Raw genomic sequence first — 19,639 nt, forward strand, 5'->3', positions numbered from 1 at the left:
GGGAGAAACACTTGTCACATTCGGCACCTTTAAATGGCTTCTCTCTTGTATGGATCTTCTGCAGTGTATCTTCATGATGCTTAATTTTATAAAAATATATATATTAGGACTGTGATGGTAAGCTTTTTGTTTTATTCTAAGTTATTGCAATATCTCTATTAGGAGATTTAGGAGTTTTACACACATTAGATATTTGTCACCTAAGGGGAATATTCTTGAGCGTTTGTTCAAGAGTGCCTAGAAATTATTAGAAAGATTTCCAACAACATAAATTGAAAATGTCTATGAGCTCTTACCCACTTTAATAGTACTAATTACCAATGTCAACATCGTTACTGTTTAATAGAGAATTTGTTTCACAATGGAACTATATTATCTAACTTCCTATTAGGTTTACAAGACAATAACTTAAGGGAAAAACTCTCTAATGAGCAACCAATAGCAATTTTAACCCTCCATGCGTATAGAAAAAAAACTGCTTTAGATATTCTATATAGAAAAATGTAAAGCATAGGCTTAATTATTCTACTAGGAAAAATTGGTTGTGAATGTAAATAAAAATGTAACAGACAAACAGAATTAAACTTTATATTATTTAAATGTATGTTTGTTATAAAAAAAAAAAAAAACAAGCACATAAACTTGTTAAACTTGTGACACAATGAATTACATTTATAAAAAAAAAAAGGAAAAAAAATTTAGTTAAAATTATGTCTGGGATTATATCCATAATTACAGTAGAAAACTAGTAAAACATTATACAGAGTAGAGAAAATATAGACTAAATAGATTTATTAATTTTTTTTGGGACAATAGACTGTACTTTTCTCTACAAAATAAAAGAAACTCCTCTTTGCAGGTGGTACATTTTAGAAATTTAATTCAAATGCAAATGGCAAAGGCATTTTAAGTACATGAAAAAAAGATACATACATTTAAACTGAATAAAGTCGCCCCTAAAATTACAAGATCACGCAATGTACAGTTATCTGGATTTAGGTTTTGAAAAACTTTAAACAGTATAACAATTGGCTCTGTAGATACCAACAACTTCAATTCAATAAAAAATGATTACCAGACAATTTGTGGTGATTGTTTGCTGTTTTTCCTGAATACTACTGCACCCAATGTGATGTTGGCTAATTAGTCTGTATACGGTAAGCTAGGAAATAAAGCTTTCTGGTAAAGAAAAGAAAATTTCCCATTACAGTCCATCTAAGATATGGTTGTCTGGCCATTTTACAGAACAATATTTTCACTTACCTGAAATGATAATTCCGATCAGGAACGTTTAAAGTCCTATTCTGTAACCTTTTTTGAGGTTAGTGACTCTAAGAATTGGGACTAGATGGCAAGTATGACAAATGTCTCCGGGCAATGACACAAGTAAGGTATTTTTTTGTTGCAGCAAGATGTCTGGCAATATAAGTGATTAGGAATTTCATATTCATCCTCGCACGTGACACTAAAATGTGAAGTTTACATGCCTTGTAATTATAAAATAACACATGTGTAATGATGGATGACCATATGAAAAAATGCCACTAATTATTTTATATACTGTAAATAGTAAATAAATTGTGTTATTTTATGACAAATGCCATTTTAATTTGGTGCCTCATATTCCATAGGCTGATACTTCCATTTATTGAAAAATGTATGGGTCCCACTGGATCTCTCAAGACTTGATCTTATTGAAGAACAAAATATTCCACAATATTACCATATGTTTAAATCTCCCATTATCATGCAAAATTTAAATCAATCCTATTTTCCTAATTTGTTTATATATTGCACAGTTCCATATAACACCAGAAACCATAAAAAACAAAAAAAACTGTCAAATCTGTATCAAACTATCAAAACTGTATAAAATGTTATAACATTGTAATGAAAGAATTGATCACCTCTAATATATATTTGTGTTTTTAGGGTATTGTATATAATTATCTATCTTTTGGTGTATTGTCTTTGAAGTTAAACAGAGAAAAAGACACGAATGAAGCAAATGAAAAATATAAAGAAACCAGGCATCTAAATGTTTGTCTATTTGAATGTTCCACAATGACACAACGAATGACACAACTATAACATATTACAACTTTGGCTATTTAATTCAAAAGCAATATACCAAAATGGCAAATTTGTGCCTAATTTAGGGATAATTTTGACAAACTGAAATTGTTAAATTTTGCTTATGCTTAGTTTACACTGGTATAGTGAAATAGGGATTTTTTTTTTCACTAAGGTAAACATAAAATTCTTAAATCTAATTTTTCTAACTATATTATGTCAATAGTATGACCCTCTTTATTTATAAGACTGAAAATGTATTTTATTTACAAAATGAAAACCTTTAAGTACATTAAGGTTTTGTAACTAAATCTACTTCAAAGTTACTTTGTCATAGGGTCAAGAAAATTGCAAAGCCTACAAGAGAAATAAAGCAGCTTTTTACACGTGTCTATTGGCCCATTTGTTAAAACTTCTCTATGTAGCAAAACTCATTGGGCCCGATTTAAAAAAGCTCTCCCGGACTGGAGAGGATACACTTGATCAGTGAAGCTGGGTCATCTAGCAAACCTGGAATGTATTTCTACAAAGTAATTTGCTCTTTGCTAGCAAATGTTTGAATCTTGGATCAGATCCATTCTAGGTCTGCTGGATCACCCAGCTTCTCTGATGAACGTGTAGTCTCTCCAGCCTTGGAGAGATTTATAAATCAGGGCCATTGAATTATGTCTATTCTACATGCTTGGGTGTATGGAAAAGAACGTATCCAGCAGGCCTTCCGACAACCCCACGTCACTATTTTGCAGTAGGTAAGAAACAGTTTAAGTAGTGAACCCAATATTTGGCCAGCTGATCGTCAAATTGAATCAGCACTGAGATTTCCACTACAAAGTAGTCTTAGCAAATGGGCTAATAGAAAGAAAGGTATGACTGCTTTCGTTTCTCTGAAACAAATTGTATTAAAAAATGTGCTTACACTTGCATAAAAAGGAGTCATTTGTACTTTTGCCCAAAATGGAGTTCATGCATGGCCTTTCCTGAAACTGGTGTTCTACTATAGCGTCCTTTACACGATGCCAATTTTTGGTGAACTTTTAGGTTTGAGAGCATGCATGGCACTTGCATTTTACAATTCAGAATTTTCTTTTGTTTAAAGGTTTTGGTGTTGGATCAGGGATTATTTGTATTGAAAATACATTTCACATTCCTGTGTGAGTTTTTTGGTGTCGAGTAAGATGAGAACTTTGTGAGAAGCTTTTATCACAATCTGAACATTTAAATGGTTTTTCTCCTGTGTGAGTTCTCTGATGGACAGTAAGATGTCCACTTTCTGAGAAGCATTTGCCACATTCCAAACATTTAAATGGTTTCTCTCCTGTGTGAATCCTTTGATGTATAACAAGATTGGGATGATAGGAGAAGTATTTGTCACATTCTGTACATTTAAATGGTTTCTCTCCTGTATGAAGCTTCTGGTGTCGAATAAGTTGAATATTTTGTGAGAAGCACTTGTCACATTCAGAACATTTAAAGGGCTTCTCTCCAGTGTGAGTCTTCTGGTGTGTAAGAAGAATACACTTATTAGTAAAGGATTTGTCACATTCTGAACATTTAAATGGTTTCTCTCCTGTGTGAATCTTCTGGTGTTGAGCAAGGTGCCAAATTTGTGCAAAGTATTTGTCACATTCTGAACATTTAAATGGTTTCTCTCCTGTATGAATCTTCTGATGTTGTGTAAAATGAGATTTTCGTAAGAAGCACTTGCCACATTCAGCACATTTAAATGGTTTCTCACCTGTATGAATCTTCTGGTGGTGAGTAAGATTAGAGTTTTCTGAGAAGCACTTGCCACATTCTAAACATTTAAATGGCTTTGCTCCAGTGTGAGTATTCCGGTGTGCAGCAAGAACAGATTTATAAGTAAAGCACTTGTCACATTCTGAACATTTGTATGGTTTCTCTCCTTTATGAACCATCTGGTGTTGAGTAAGGTGAGAAATTTGTGTGAAGCATTTATCACATTCGGAGCATTTAAATGGCTTCTTTCTAGTGTGATTTCTCAGATGAACATTAAGTTTTGACTTATTATCAAAACTCTTCTGACACTTTGAGCACTGATATGGCTTGTCCCCCATTAGACTCATCCTGTGGTAACAAAGATTCCTTAAGCTGTGAATTCTTCCCAATTCAGCGGACCAAGATCATTAATTCACCTATATAAAATATAAAGGTTAACATTAAATCTTCAAATTTACAAAAGATTTAAACTTTTACTTAATAATACTTTTTTTGTGCAGTTTAACAGCTTCCCCACTGGTCCCAGTAGATTTATGTATAATACATAAATACCGTAGTGTAAAACTTGCCAGTAAAAATGCAGTTTTAATAAAGAATCCTAATAATCTCCATAACATAAATGGGAGGTGTTCTGCAATGCAGAGGTGAAGTAGGAAGGGTTTGCAACACTGCCTGTGAACACATGAAGTTAAAAGTGCAATAAATGTTTGGTATGAGATGAACAAGTATTTTATATACTTGTAAAATGTGTTGCTAAACTTGAAAATCACATCACACTAGTGACACATCACCAGGTCAGAACAATGAGACTACATAAAGCCAATAAAACTGATCATTCTTGATGCAAATACATTTGAAAAGTTTTTATAGGAGGTACATTTTAGAAAATAAATAATAATGCAATTAGCAAATTCAAATCATGAACACAATTTATGTACAGGAAAAAACATTACTAAGTCATAAAATTTACAGATACCCGGACTGCTGTATTTTTAGGATGTCTTGGTAGAACTTTGTTCTCCTGACCTCTTTGTCATTTTCATAATAGACTGGGCTCTTTCTTGTCCTAAATACAGTACAGCACCACATGTCAACTTGAGATATCTGAAATGCCAATTGTTTTTACCTTCCAAACAAAAGGCATATTTCAAAAAATCCTATTGTACATTTTGTCTTTGTTTCCACTCACCATCCAAGTCATTAGCATTTTAATAATGGGAGGGAAAATACCAATTGGCTGAGTAAAGTATCCACAACAGATGACACAATGATTTTAATATCATTAAAAATGGTCATAGTTACTTTGTGGTGAGTTCCAAAACTTGGTTGCGTTAGTATTCAGAAAGATCAACAATGTTATGTTGGAGAAAGGTTGGTCTGTATATACGGTAGTAACCTAGGGAATAGTTTTGAAAACATCCTAAAACTTTCCATTACAATCAATTTGAGATATAATTGTCTGGACATTTTACTGACCAATATTTTCCTTATTATTATGCAAAATTTCAAAACAATTCAATATATTAAATTTTTGTATATATTTATAGCTTTATATACTACCTATTTTTTTTGCTGTCCATCTAGTCCTAAGAAAAAGGATTTTTTTCAGACTGGCCATAAGGTTGCGGTACATTACCACTGACAACATAATACAACAAAAAACGTAGACATATATAAAGCACATTGCTGTCTCAAAAGCCTATCTAAATTTCACTTTATATAAAAGGTTAGACAACCCTTTTATGTAAGGTAAAAATTCTGTTTGGGGTTTTTTTTAACTGCAACACCTTTTTTTTTATCCTTAAAAAAGGTGCAAAGTCTAGCCGGATACCTACGTTACGTATCCCAGAAGGCTCATCTCGGGCAAGCGCAAAAGGAGCCTTTTCGTGAAGAGAAAAATTTGCAGATCTCACGCATGCAGAATTAGATCAGCAATTTTTTTTTCCAAACTACGCAGACGCATGATCGGGTGACATAAGAAAAAGAACCAGGAAGAAGAGGAGAAGATGGCGTCGTCGGGCGCACCGGCTCTGAGATGGATACCGGGATGACTGCGCTGTGTTATGAAGCTAAGTGTACTTTTTAGGGCATTTTTGGGTTTACTTCCTCTTTAAGGCCTTCCCTATTGACTCCACTCTTTGGTGGTGAATTTTTAAGGCAACGAGGGCTTGTTTTAAAACTCTTTTACACCTTAATAGCAAGATGTAAATATGTATTAACTCTACAGATTGGGCACACATGCAATTTAACTCCAAGAGTTTTACCTTTTATCAAAAGATATGGGGCCCTTTACCAATAAAAGGTAAAATTTTAACCTAGCATCATCAGTTCATACCACAGCCCTTGGCAACCTTTTCGGCCCCGTGGGCCACTGAAATTAGCAGCTCTTGACCGCACATTCACAGGGAGCTGGGTGTCACTTAAAGGGGGAGAAACCTCCTCCATAGTGACATCATAATAGCATAACCCCGCCCATTTCCTACAGCAGGGTTGACCCCTGGCGGGAAAGTGGCAGGTTGTGTCCAGAGACACAGCCCGCCCACTTCCCTGAGCTTGGGATCTGTACAGGGAACATGGTCCGCGGCCCTGGCCAGTGCGTATGCTCAGCAGGGTTTTTCTCCTGACCCCGCTAGGGTGTGCACCGGCTAGAGCCGCGGACCACCAAAATTTTCTCACGGACCACCGGTTGGTGACTGCTGATTTATGTGGCTGCGTTTAGCAGCCTACAAGATCCAAGAATGTGGGAAAAACCTCCCCTGACCAACTTATGTGTGCAGCCACTGCTTACCCCAGTGGACTACTGAGACAATGGGCCTGATTTAATAAAACTTTCCAAGGCTTAAGAGGATACTCTTTCATCAGTGAACCTGGGTGATCCAGCAAACCAGCAATTTTTCTTTCCTAATTCTGGGCCACATTCATTCCAGGTTTCTTGGATCACCTCTTACACAGTTCTTGGCTGACACTGGGCTCATTTTGAGTATGCACCGGCTTTCTGGTACTTTCCCTGGTTTGACAGATCTGCCGTTGCTGACCCAGATTTTCCTGACTACACCTATATCTGCACCTCGGTATTTTGCTTAGTTTTAAAAACGTCCTGATTTTCAAGCAGTATGCTCAATACACCCTAAAATACACACTCAGAAACCAATAAACAGGCTAGATCTCACACAGGGTCTAAAATGAGGTTTCTGAAAATCCCAAGGAATGCAGTTTATACCACAGAGTTTTTTTTGTACAGCATGAATTATGTTGGCAGACTTTGCAAAGTTTGTTATTGCACACAGAATATGTTTTATTTAACCCCTTATTTATCAACTCGAATATTTCCCATTCTTCCTTGATTACTTTTGGGCTATATATTTTTTTTTATTAACACAGAAAATAAAAAAAATCACCTTATTTGTCTGTGTTTTCTATCATTGCATTAAAAAACAAACACACAAAAAAGTGAACAAAACATTTATTGAAAAAGTCTCAAATGAGAGACTTTCACAATAGTGCATTTGCATTAGTACAGAGTGCGTTTAATTCATTATATATTGATAAAACAGCTCACAATTATAACATTCATGGTTAACAAAAAGCCACACAAATCAATTGTTAAAAAGTAATTACCATACAAAAAACATAACTAAATATTTTTGTTAAATCCTTCTGAAGCCAAATTTTCCATGTGAACATCTTTTCCCAATATGTATACAGATATGGCATGCTATAAGTGTATATATTCGATAATGTTAATTTATATATAACTGTATATAAATCCTGTTTAGTATACTCAGGGTGACAAATAGAATCCCCTGTGCAGGTGACACAAAAAGCAACTCACTTTATCTTGAATAAAGACAAAACACAATGTCACCTCCAAATGTGACAGCTTTTTATATTTAAGGTTTAAAAAAAAATAAAATAAACGACCCCAAGTTATATGGATGTATGAACAGATTTTTTCTTGGGTTACAGATACTCTAATATGATATTGTAATCAAATATTAAATGTGCTGTGGTCCAACAATGGCACCTCATTCTAAGTTCAGGATTCCTTTTGCAAAGAGTTTGTAATCAAAGAACCGATATAAAACACACATCAAGATGAATGTCGTTGGAGTTCCTTAAAGCCAACATACCATTTTAATTCATCAATATGTCTATGATGGTTCTCATTTGCTCAAGTCATTGTAAACTAGTAGATGTTAGACAAATTTAACTAGACTTGCTTTTTGGTAATGTTGAAGACTTTTCACAGCCCAACCAAGATATTTCTTCATTTCAACTAGTTTAGTAAATACTCTAACATTTATATCTATACAGCGCTATTACCCTAACCTAATCCCCACAAAATGTGCTACTGCAGATTATCAAAATTTGAAAGGTGTGCAATTAACATAATCCAATCGTTTGTGTCAGAGGTCTGCGTAGGTGTCAAACCTTCAGATTGCTCAATGTGAGAAATATTGTCCAATGCTGGGTAGAGATTTTGAAAGAACATTATAGCTGTCCACAGCTTCTGCTAAAGGACAATCAAAGGATATTTTTACATTTGCATAACATGGTAAGAGGTAGCTAGGATCCTAAATATTTCAGAATAGTCTTGGTACAGTATACCCAAAGGTTTCTGTGTTTTGTAAATTTGCAGTTCACCCTAAAAGTCCTTTATATACAGTCCCATGAATTCACCATCATCTTTCCACACAATGAATATCAAAATTCAATCTATTTTGAAGGTATACACTTACTGTCATTTTAATTTCAGTGGGGAGCAGACCTTATATTTAGTTTGTGTATTAGTAGAAACCTTTTTCTGCAATTTGATCATTAAATAGCCCGTTCAGTACAACTACTGCCCTAAAACAATGCACATGGGCTGCATATGTTTGAATGTCCTGTATGTGACAAATTAGCTTTTATTATAGTTATTCTTCAACCACCCTCCTAGACATAACTTTTCATTTGGATTATATGTTTATGCATAATGTATATGTACATGTGTAGTTTATGATGTCTAGATTTTTGTTTTGTGAAAAGCTCTTTTGGCATTTTCTTTAACACTTCATTCACTTCTGCTATTATGTGAGATAACAAGTGTTTGGCAAGATCCTCAAGACTAAGGCTATATACACACGTGCAATAATTGTCGTTGGAAAGGATCTTTCACAATCCTTTCCATTGACTAAAAACTGCACAGTGCATTAACGAGCTCTGTACATTCAGCGCCGTTTGGCTCTATGGAGAGGGGAGGGGGAGAACAATGGAGCGGCACCCTGCTGCCCTCTCTCCCCCTTCACTTTCGTTACGATCGTTCGTCCTCCATCATCCGTGGACCCGCCAGGATAGACGATGGACGTCAAGCGCTGTACAAACGCCAGATTCTCGCTCAATATCAGTCCTGAGCCGATTATCAGAGGAGAACATTTGCACATGTGTACCCAAACTAAATGTTTTACCACACTCACAACAGGGATAACTCTCCTGTGTCAATCTTCTGGTGACTGATCAGCTGTACCTTTGTTCTAAAATATTTTTCATTTTCCCTGCTGGACAAGTTGTACCTTGCTTCTAAAATATTTATCACATTCAGAACATTGATATGACTTCTCTCCCATGTGAATCATATAGTGTCATATTAACTGTGTCTTGCTTGACATTCCTCTATGACATTCAGTGCACCGATATGGTCAATCTCCTGTGTGTGGGTCTGCTGGTGTCTGTACAATTCTATCGGGCTCAGAAATCATTTATCACATTCAGAACATGAATAGGAAAGGATTTGCCACATTCTTTTCAAATAAACGACTACTCTCTTGTATGAATGCTGTGGTGTTTAACGAGGTATGAATGATTTTTAAAAGACCGGTCACATTCAGAACATGAATAAGGTCTCTCTCCAGTGTGACTCATTTGATGTCTTTTAAGTTGATCTTTCCATTTAAAATCTTTGCCACATTCCAAGCAAGAGAAGGGCCTAGAGTCTGCATGAACCCCCATGTGTTTTTTAAAAGATCAACTGTATTGAAAACATTTGCCACATTTAGCACACTCATATGGCTTTTCTCCAGTGTGAATTCTCTGGTGGACGACAGCCTGGTACTTTGTTTTAAAACATTTGTCACATTCAGAACATGGATATGGCTTTTCTCCAGTGTGAATTCTCTGGTGGATGACAAGTTGGCGCTTGCTTTTCAAACACTTTTTACATTCAGAACATGAATACGGTCTCTCTCCAGTGTGACTCATTTGATGTCTTTTAAGTTGCTCTTTGCATTTAAAATCTTTGCCACATTCCAAGCAAGAGAAGCACCTAAAGTCTGCATGATCCTTCATGTGTTTTAAAAGAGATGAACTGCATACCCTGTTTTCCCGATTATAAGGCACTGTCTTATATTTTTTGAAATGCCAAAATATGCCCTAGGTCTTATTTTCAGGGGATGTCTTATTTTTCCATGAAGAAGACTACAGTACACATTTATTGTTGAAAGTCACTCATGATCACTCATGTTCCATTGATTGTCCCCTTCTGATCACTCATGTGCCATTCATATTCCCCTTCTGATCACTCTATGCCATTGACTGTCCCCTTCTGATCACTCTATGCTATTGACTGTCCCCTTCTGATCACTCTGTGCCATTGATTGTCCCCTTCTGATCACTCTATGCCATTGATTGTCCCCTTCTGATCACTCTATGCCATTGATTGTCCCCTTCTGATCACTCTATGCCATTGATTGTCCCCTTCTGATCACTCTATGCCATTGATTGTCCCCTTCTGATCACTCTATGCCATTGATTGTCCCCTTCTGATCACTCTATGCCATTGATTGTCCCCTTCTGTTCACTTACCGGTAATTAAGTGTAGGGATCTCTGTTAGGGCAGGGATCAGCAGCTTGCTTCCTGGTGCAGAATGCCGGCTTGTTACTTTCAGTTTCACTCTGCACTGCAGCCAGGAGCAGACACGTGCTGCAGCCAGCATCAAGGAGACACACACAGGATCAAATATCGGGGGATGTCTTATTAACGGGTGAGTGTCTTATTTTAATTATTTTTTCAAAAATCGGGGGTGGCTTATTTAATGGGGATGTCTTTCGGGGAAAACACGGTATAAAAAATTTGCCACATTCAGCACACTCATATGGCTTTTCTCCAGTGTGATTTCTCTGATGGATGACAAGCTGGTGCTTTGTTTTAAAGCATTGTTCACATTCAGAACATGGAAATGGCTTTTCTCCAGTGTGATTTCTCTGGTGGATGATAAGCTGAATCTTTCTTAAAAAACATTGTTCACATTCAGAACATTGGTATGGCTTCTCACCAGTGTGTTGCTTCTGGTGGAGAGTGAGATCTGAAATGGTTTAAAACATTTGTCACATTCAGAACACGGATATGGCTTTTCTCCAGTGTGATTTCTCTGGTGGATGACAAGTTGGTACTTGCTTCTCAAACACTTGCTACATTCAGAACATTGGTATGTTTTCCTTTTAGTGTGATCCATATGGTGGATAATGCACTATGTACCAGTTTTAAAACTTTTAACACACTTAGAACAAGGATATATGGCTTCTCCCTGAGCAGTTGCAGGATTTTACAAGTGGATAAAAAATGTTTACCACTTTCAGAACACACCCAGGACCTCTCTTCTGACTGCTGTAATTTCAGAAAAAAATGTTTTTTGTCACATTCAGAACAGCCAAATGTTTTCTCCTCAGTGTAACTGTCTTGAGGTTTGATAACAAATGTGCCTAGCCAAAGAAATTATATATAGGCAGTGTTCTCCCCAGAAATTTTTTTCAGCCGGGTGGTAGGAAGCTATAGCCGGGTGGTAAAAAAGGGGGTGTGGCAAAACACGGCAAATTTAGTGCTCCCAGTTGTTTATGCCATGGGTATTTAGGTTTTAATCTGCTCTGAGATAAGTAAGGGAACTGGCTGTTTTTCTGAGTGCACACAAGTAGACTGTAAGGAAATGTAAGAAGTGGAATTTTGCCGAGGCTTGGAGTTAAATTATGTTTGTGCTTTTGCTATGTTTTGTAGATGATTGAGTTATGTTGAAACTAGTTTTATCCTTCTTATAAGAAAACTAACGTCTGCTTCCCTCCCTTTTTGCCTTGAAACTCCCTCCTTCCTCCATTTGTCCATGTATCTGTTCCCTTGACATGAATTCTGTTCTAAGAGAACTACAAGGACATTTGTCATGTCTGCTAGTTGTCTATAGCCGATCATGCATTTGAACTGTAATTATATAAACTGTGTGCAAACAATAAAGTTTTGAAAGTGATTTAACTGTATGTTGAGTTGTGTCGTTACGCTCTCCCAGCGCTGTAAACAGAGGCCACGAGAGAGAGGGATAACTGATATGGGGTCAGCAAAAAAAATAGCCTTAAAATAGACCAACTGTCAATTTTCATGCAGAGAATATGTTGTTGAGCACCGTTTTGTCAACCAGTCAGCTACCTACTATAGGAACTATGGTTGTATCTGTAGGCCACTTTGACAAAAAAAGCACACGTCTTGTCTCAAGTTTGTGTGAGCCTACCTTCATTTAGTTCCGCCAACCCCTGGGGTGCTCTTACTACCTCTAAGTTCTCCTACACCTTCCTTACACAGTTATGTCATTCTTGGCTATTCAACTTCAAGACAAACTGTCAACATGGCTACTGTGAGTGCAACCTTTTAAAGTGAAAGTGCTGACTGAATATGGCACTTCTGATAATTAGCACTTGGGAGACCCTGCTGACAAGCTATTCAATAAATTATGGGCTGAACATAAACTAAGCCTAACTACAAAAATAAGAAACTGCGTCAGAACTAAGTTGCAGCAAGTTCAAACAACTTAATGGAATGCACCCCAAGCTTTCTTTATTCTAGGGTATGGGTGTTTAGTATAGAATTTCATTGTGATATTAGTGGTCATGGAACCTCTGTATCAACAACGTAAATGCAGACCACAGTATGAATCCAAGTATCACATTATTCAGGAATATGTCTGTCACCTAATCAGTGCTGGAATAGGCAGACCTTACCTAGATGATGCACGATTCTGCCACCCTATTTATAATATTAGCAATCAACTGAAATTATTGCCTCTGTTTTTGAAAATTTACCAGTTAATTACTGTTTACCAATTTTAAACAATAAGAAGGAGGCTACATTTTACCCCTTTCATCTTTGGCAATCAAGAGCCTAGAGGACATTTTATAGATAGGGGGGGGGCACACACACTTGCTGTCCCCTTTCCTAGCCAAGAAGGTCCCAAGCCTATGAAAGTGCTGGTATATTATTGGGGGGACTCCACACTTTCTATTTTTTGGTAAAAAAATAAAAAATGAAAGAGTTCTTGCAAATGCCTAAACATTTTAGGTGTTTGCAAGGAGCTAAAATTCAAACTGGTGAAAAAAGTGGTCTTCCATAATAGTGAAAAACGGGGTCCCCCATTATATTACCACCAGGCCCTTTAAGGAAATGAGGCAGCAAGCATGTATCTCTTCTGTGTGCAAAAAAGCTCCTCTGAAATCTGGTTTGCTAAAAAAGGAATGGGGTAAAAGGAGTGTAGCATCCTTCCCTTTGAAAACAAAAACAGACCAAAGCCTGCCACCAAATTTGGCAAGGGCCATTGCTAGGAGAGAGGGCCTTTCCCCACAATGTGACTGGACTGTTGCGGGGATCTGTAGACAGGGAGGTGTTTGGAATCCCAAACCATCTTTTCCCCAAGGCTGGAGAGGATACACTTTCCACAGTGAAGCTGGGTGATTAAGAAAACCTGGAATAGATTTCTTAAAAGTCATTTGCAATTTGTTAGGTTTTTAGTCCTGGACCAGATCCATTCCAGGTTTGCTGGATCACCCTGCTTCGCTGATGAAAGTGTTTCTTCCCCAGCCATGGAGAGCTTTAATAAATCAGGCCCAGTATGTTTTCCCTGATGACCCATCCTTTTCCCTACTGCACATCAATACATATATAATAATATATTGGGGAACCTAGATATTGATACACTTATTTAATTCTACAAAGTCTTGTTTGGAAAAAGATAGGACCTCTGAAGATTGGCCTATGAATTAGGAAGTCAATAGAAAAATGCTGATGGAGGATCTCACATGAAACCTTAACGGGGCAACTGTCTTCTATCTCATGTGGTTGTACTGACAAGAGTTTCAACATACCACAGGGTATTGTTACCTGTCGGTCATTTTTTATAAGGCTACTCTATCTAATATAGCTAAGAATATATGATTATGTGACAGGTGGAGTGGCAGGTAATCTTTTTCTTCTGACTCCCCTAAAGTTAGGATCTCTCATTATCTCATCATCTTATAATCATACAGAACATACAAGGTTTCCCCTGTTGTAAAACCGAAACATAATTCACTCTATTGTCTATGGTAAAATTATGTTTTAACACTTTGAGGCTGATTTATCAAAGTTCTCCAAGGCTGAAGAGGATACACCTAAATTAGTGAAGCTGAGTGATCCAGCACCAACGGAATGGATTTTTTCAGTCGGTTTCTAGGAAATGTCTTGAATCCTTGACCTAATCCATTCCAGGTTTGCTGGATCACCCAGCTTCACTGATGAAAGTTTATCCTCCCCAGCCTAAGAGAGCTTTACTAAATCAGGCCCTTTATGTCAAAATATCACACAGCATTGATTTAGGTTTAAGTAAACAAGACTAATATGTACAGGACTACAATATTATTACGTGTTCCTCCTTTGTTCTGGGTCACAGCTGTAACTTTCTCTTACAAAGCAATGAACTTATAAAGGATCCCAAATCAATCACTTCCAGCATTGGCTGCTCCCCAAGGCACAATGTAAACAGTCAGAATTTTCAAAATTTAGAATTACGATTTTAGAACAAAAAATGAGAATTCCAATCATCCCTGGGGGCCACTAGGTATTATCCTGAGGTCTGCACTGGAGGGGTCTGTAACGGAGATCAGTAATGGGGCTTTGCCATTTAGGCGTCTGTTACAGAGGTTTGCACATATTCATTTTCAAGGCAGGGCAACACGGGCAGTAGTCCAGGTACCCCACTTTTGCCAGGGCCCAACTGACAAACTGACATAGAATGATGTGTCTGATGACCCGCGGTCTGTACAAGGCTCTGTCGCCAAGATCTATACTGCATTGGATCATGCACAAAATAATAGGAATGTTAGTATTAATTACCACAATGCACATATGTTGTGCATCCAATGCCAAAGAAAAAAACTTTTGGAGATTTGTATAGAATGATTACCACCAGAGCATGAATAAAGGAAGACATATTCAAATGGGGCCAACTTGGAAAGGTTGTACTCCCTTCCTGTTGGGTCTACAGGAGCAGGAATAAATGCAAATCTCACTTATGAATCTGACAGCGATTCTCAAGATTATTCTTTATTTAGATATACTTTAACTGAATCCCAGCTCACATCTAGAGTGCACCTGATATATAGCACATCATAGGTTCATACATTTTCCCAGTGCATTACAATGTGGAGCGATGGCAAACGATCAGTGCAATGCACTGTATTATGGTTTTGTTGGATTTCTAAGCACCTATATTAAGAGGTTCTCTAAACAACATTGTAATTGCAGTTTTACTCAAATGGAAAAGTGACTTTTTTTGATCATGCAAAGTAGTAAAAAATAATACCGTGTTTCCCCGATGCTAGCAAATAGCTAATGACTTTCAGGAAATCCATTCCAGGTTTCTGTATAAGCCAGCTTCACTGATGATTCTCTCCAGCCTTGAGGAACTTTAATAAATCAGTCCCAATGTGTGAGAGAGTATGGTGGTGTGTCTCTACCAATACCTCCAAGAGTAACTTCTTTTAGGCTGGGTCTACACGGATGTTTTTAAAAACGGACGTAAACGTTCCTATTGTATTCATCTGTGTTTTATGGACTTTTATTTGCCTTTAAAACGCTGGAAAACGCCTGTGCAGCGGTTTCCCGCATTTACGTTTTAAGTGAATTCAATGGAAGCGTTTGGGCACGTTTTTGGGCAACTTCCAGCGTTAACCCAGCATTTTAATTTTTTAAACGTTGCAAGCAATGATACAGATAGCGCTCAATAAAGTGCCTCTAGGAAACATCCTGGTATAGATAAGCCCATTGGAATGCATAGGGATTTCAAACATGGACTATTAAAGCCTCAGTTTAAACGCTGGAGGAAGCGTCTGTGTAGACTGTGTAGCTACTTACACACGTCAAATGGTTCTTGCCTGATAATCGGCTTAGGGCCGATATTGGACGACAATCTGACGTGTGTACAGAGCCCCTCATTCATCATCTGAACGACCGTCCTGGCAGATCTATGGACGATTAACGACAAACAATCATAATGCAAAGGAAGGGGGAGAGCACGCAGCGAGGTGCCGCTCCATCATTCTCCCCCTCCCCTCTGCATAGAGCAGAATAGTGCTGCATGTACAGCACTCATTCATGCATCATGAAATTCTTATCATTGGAAAGGATCATGAAAGGTTTTTTCCAACCACAAGAATTGCACATGTGTATGCGGCTTAAGCCCTAAACATAAGTTTCCTAATTGACATACATTGGACATAAATTACATCACGCTCGTTTACTACTATACATACTTAAAAGGTAATACTAAAAAAAACTTTACTACCATGTTTTGGATAGCTATAAGAAAGGAAAGAGAGTAAGCAGTTCTTGCTCATTAAACTTGTCCTAACTTATTATTATTCCTTCTAAGCTCTCATGCAGGAATAGAAATAACTTCAATTCTCATATAGAAAGCAAAGTTGACAACAGGGATACAGATCCCCATCTATCTCTCTACGATCACATACACAAATAATTCTTTGGCTACATATTTAATTTAAAATAAAATGAACATTTCAAACACATGCGTAGTGAGAAAGTGATCTGACCTCTGTTCCCCTCTCTGCTTTTCCTAATCATTAGCACATCAAACAAAACATTCATTCTTTAACACAAACATACCCAGATAAAAGTAAAATAAACTATAAAACATTGCACAATAACTCATACCCACTGCACAAATCACACCGCAACTAGTTCTTTTTACTAAGTTTTGTAAAGTAGCAAAATAAAACTTAAAATAACAGGCAGAGCCTAATACTGTTCAGTAACAATGGCCTTGCTAATATAGGGGAACCTTGGCAATAACTTTCAGCTTTTCAGGAAACCCCTTCTATAATTATTATACACACAGCTCACAGTATATTAGTGTGGTGGTCAGTAGGAAGAATTCCTCTTACATTGCTGGCCAGTGGGAAGAATGGTATTGTTACAGATCATTGGTGTCAGATAAACTGACCTGAGAAGCAAACATTGCTCAATGAACTCCTAGCAAACTTTTGGAGGGACCCTGGGTGGGAAACACTGGTAACACTTATAAATCAGAATTCATGTCTTGCAGGAATACAGAATGCATGAAATATAAAGCAGAGCTCTGCATGAAATACTTACTGTGTATGCAGCCGGGGTCTTCTCTAATGTCTGCACTTTGTAGTTGTATAGGAGGAATGTTAGTTCAGAGACATGTGCACAGAGAGGGAGGGGGTGAGCACAACTCCTCCTAATTCCTCTGTTCCATTTCCCTCCTCTTATCCTAACCAGTCACTATTACAATAGGAGTATCACATGGCAGAGCAGGGGCCTTCCCATTCCATCTCCTTCTACACATGGGACAACATCACCAACATTCTGCACAATATGGAATTATGTGTGTGAATGAGTTTGGTTTTCTAGAAAATACAATTTGTGTAAAAAGATATTTCAAGGAATACATGGAGCTGGAGAAATAGTTACATTAGGGAGAGAATGGCAGAAGGAGTCTTTAAAATATCTGGACATTTGAACTTGTTTTCAGATTTTAAGGACAGGATTTCTGGGATTTTTGCTAAATTTTTAAACAGTCATTCCTTTATTTTAGTCTTAAAGTGGACCCATCATCATATTTTTTTTACGTTATAAAAAAAAGTAGCTAAGCCTTTGATATAATGAAAATAGTATTTGATATATGATATTTTTAATTTGAAGGATATAACCCCTACCACTGTGTCAGTGGAAAGTCGCAGCCTTTTTTAACATTTACAGAAAGACGCATCACCCAGCCCCACGCATGCGTAGAGCGATATTGGGAAAAAGATGGCGGCACCTGTTGTCCAGCCTGCGCAATGAAGAAAAAGAAAGATGGGATGGCACAGGACTGACCGGACCAGTTATGGCAATGGTAATACTGGATTCTAATGCAGATGTATTAAAATAAACTCACCTGCCTGATCACAGATTTTATAAACTACACCATTATTTCCTCATTCTGTTGCAGCCGTCTTCTTCCAGGTCTGGAGTCAATAGCCAAAGCAGAATAACAAAACTCCTATACAAGTGCCGTGGAGTTCATTTATTTGACAGAATACCTGTATGAGCTGCTCAATGTATATAAGGAAAATATTTTGCAAACAGGCAGGTAAGTATGTTTTATCACAGAAGGGACATTGCCAATCCTTCCGCAAAAAATCCTATCTGTTCATCATTTTTAAGTGCTCATTATCCTCATCCCTGTTACATCTGTTATTGTTCTTGAGAATGTTAAAAGCTAAAAGCGTACCTAAACTCAGAATTTTCACTTTACATAAAAGGGTAGACAACACTTTTATGTAGAGTAAAAAATCTGTTTGTTTTTAAGTGCAACAAACTTTTTTTTATTAAAAACAAAAAAGCGCAGCACCGCCCCCCAATGAATGGGAGCACAAAACTTACCGGGATGCCTACATCACACATCCTGGGAGGCTCTAAGGAGCCCTTTCCTCGTAAGATGAAATAATTGTCGAACTTACGCCTGAGTCGGGTGATGTAGCAGTGTTCTCCCCAGCCCCTTGGGCGCACCACCCGGCTGTTTTTGGGTGATTACTGATGAGTTGGGTCACAATTCAGGGACTCCCACCTGCCTACAATTTCTTCTCACCCAGCTTAAAAAAATTTCTGGGTTGGGCACTGTGTAGGAAGAAGAACCCGGAAGAAGAGGAGAAGATGGCAGCGCCTGGAGCACCGGCCTGAACACAGATGTCAGGATTCGATAGAAGAGACCTCCGGAGCTGCAGGATTGAAGCCAAGTGGATTTTTTTAGTTATGGGGGACTTTTGAGTTTAGTTTATATTTCTTGATAAATATTCTTTTATTGAATAAACTCTATTTAAGTCGAAAGCCTAAAAAGCCCTCTCTGTATCTATCCTGTCTTGTAATTATAAATTGAAGCTTTAGGGCGATTTTTTTAATTCAATTTGCATATAAAACAAGCGTGTGGTGTGGTGACATGCAAATCATTGCAACAAAGTGTGAATGGACCAGTAATGTTTAGGTTTTAATATAATTGAACATACATGTCATTTAGGCAGGGTTAGGGGTATCACAGAATACAGCAATATTATTATCGTCTTTTTTTCTAACATAATATAATGCTTTACAGAGCCCTAATCAGGTTTCTAACTTTCTCTTGGAGCATCCAATAAAATTTCCTTACATTAGTCCAAGGTTAAATTTTAAGTCAAACAACCCACCAATATTTTCTTGGAAGTGTTTGGAGAAAATCCACAGAAGAAGAATACATACAAACTCCATGCAGGTCCGGGACTAGATTCCAAATTTGGGACCCAGTGCTCCAAGGACCCAATAATAAATATCAATGCCGTACAATGTGAATATGAACAGCAACAATACTTAGTTTTTAATCTTTACTAAATATTTATAAGTAAAGATCTTGGTACAGAAATCATTGATCTTTTCAGTCCGGTATGGTGCCTTTGGTAATTTTGTTGTGAGTATTGGAAAAAAAAATCAACAGCTGTGTAACAAATGTCC

The 19,639-nt window shown here is 37.3% G+C and overlaps 1 protein-coding gene across 1 annotated transcript; it reads right to left on the minus strand.

The window, feature by feature from the left end:
- Positions 1-671: 671 nt before the first annotated feature.
- Positions 672-17,330, minus strand: LOC140322833 (uncharacterized). The gene is made up of 2 exons (XM_072399444.1): positions 17,246-17,330; positions 672-4,226 (listed from the first exon to the last, which is right to left on the minus strand). Exon 2 carries the CDS (start codon positions 4,155-4,157, stop codon positions 3,213-3,215), a length of 945 nt encoding a protein of 314 aa, XP_072255545.1. The 5' UTR covers positions 4,158-4,226; positions 17,246-17,330; the 3' UTR covers positions 672-3,212.
- Positions 17,331-19,639: the final 2,309 nt, after the last annotated feature.

This window comes from Pyxicephalus adspersus, chromosome 2 (assembly GCF_032062135.1).
Source record: "Pyxicephalus adspersus chromosome 2, UCB_Pads_2.0, whole genome shotgun sequence".
Lineage (NCBI taxonomy): Eukaryota > Metazoa > Chordata > Amphibia > Anura > Pyxicephalidae > Pyxicephalus > Pyxicephalus adspersus.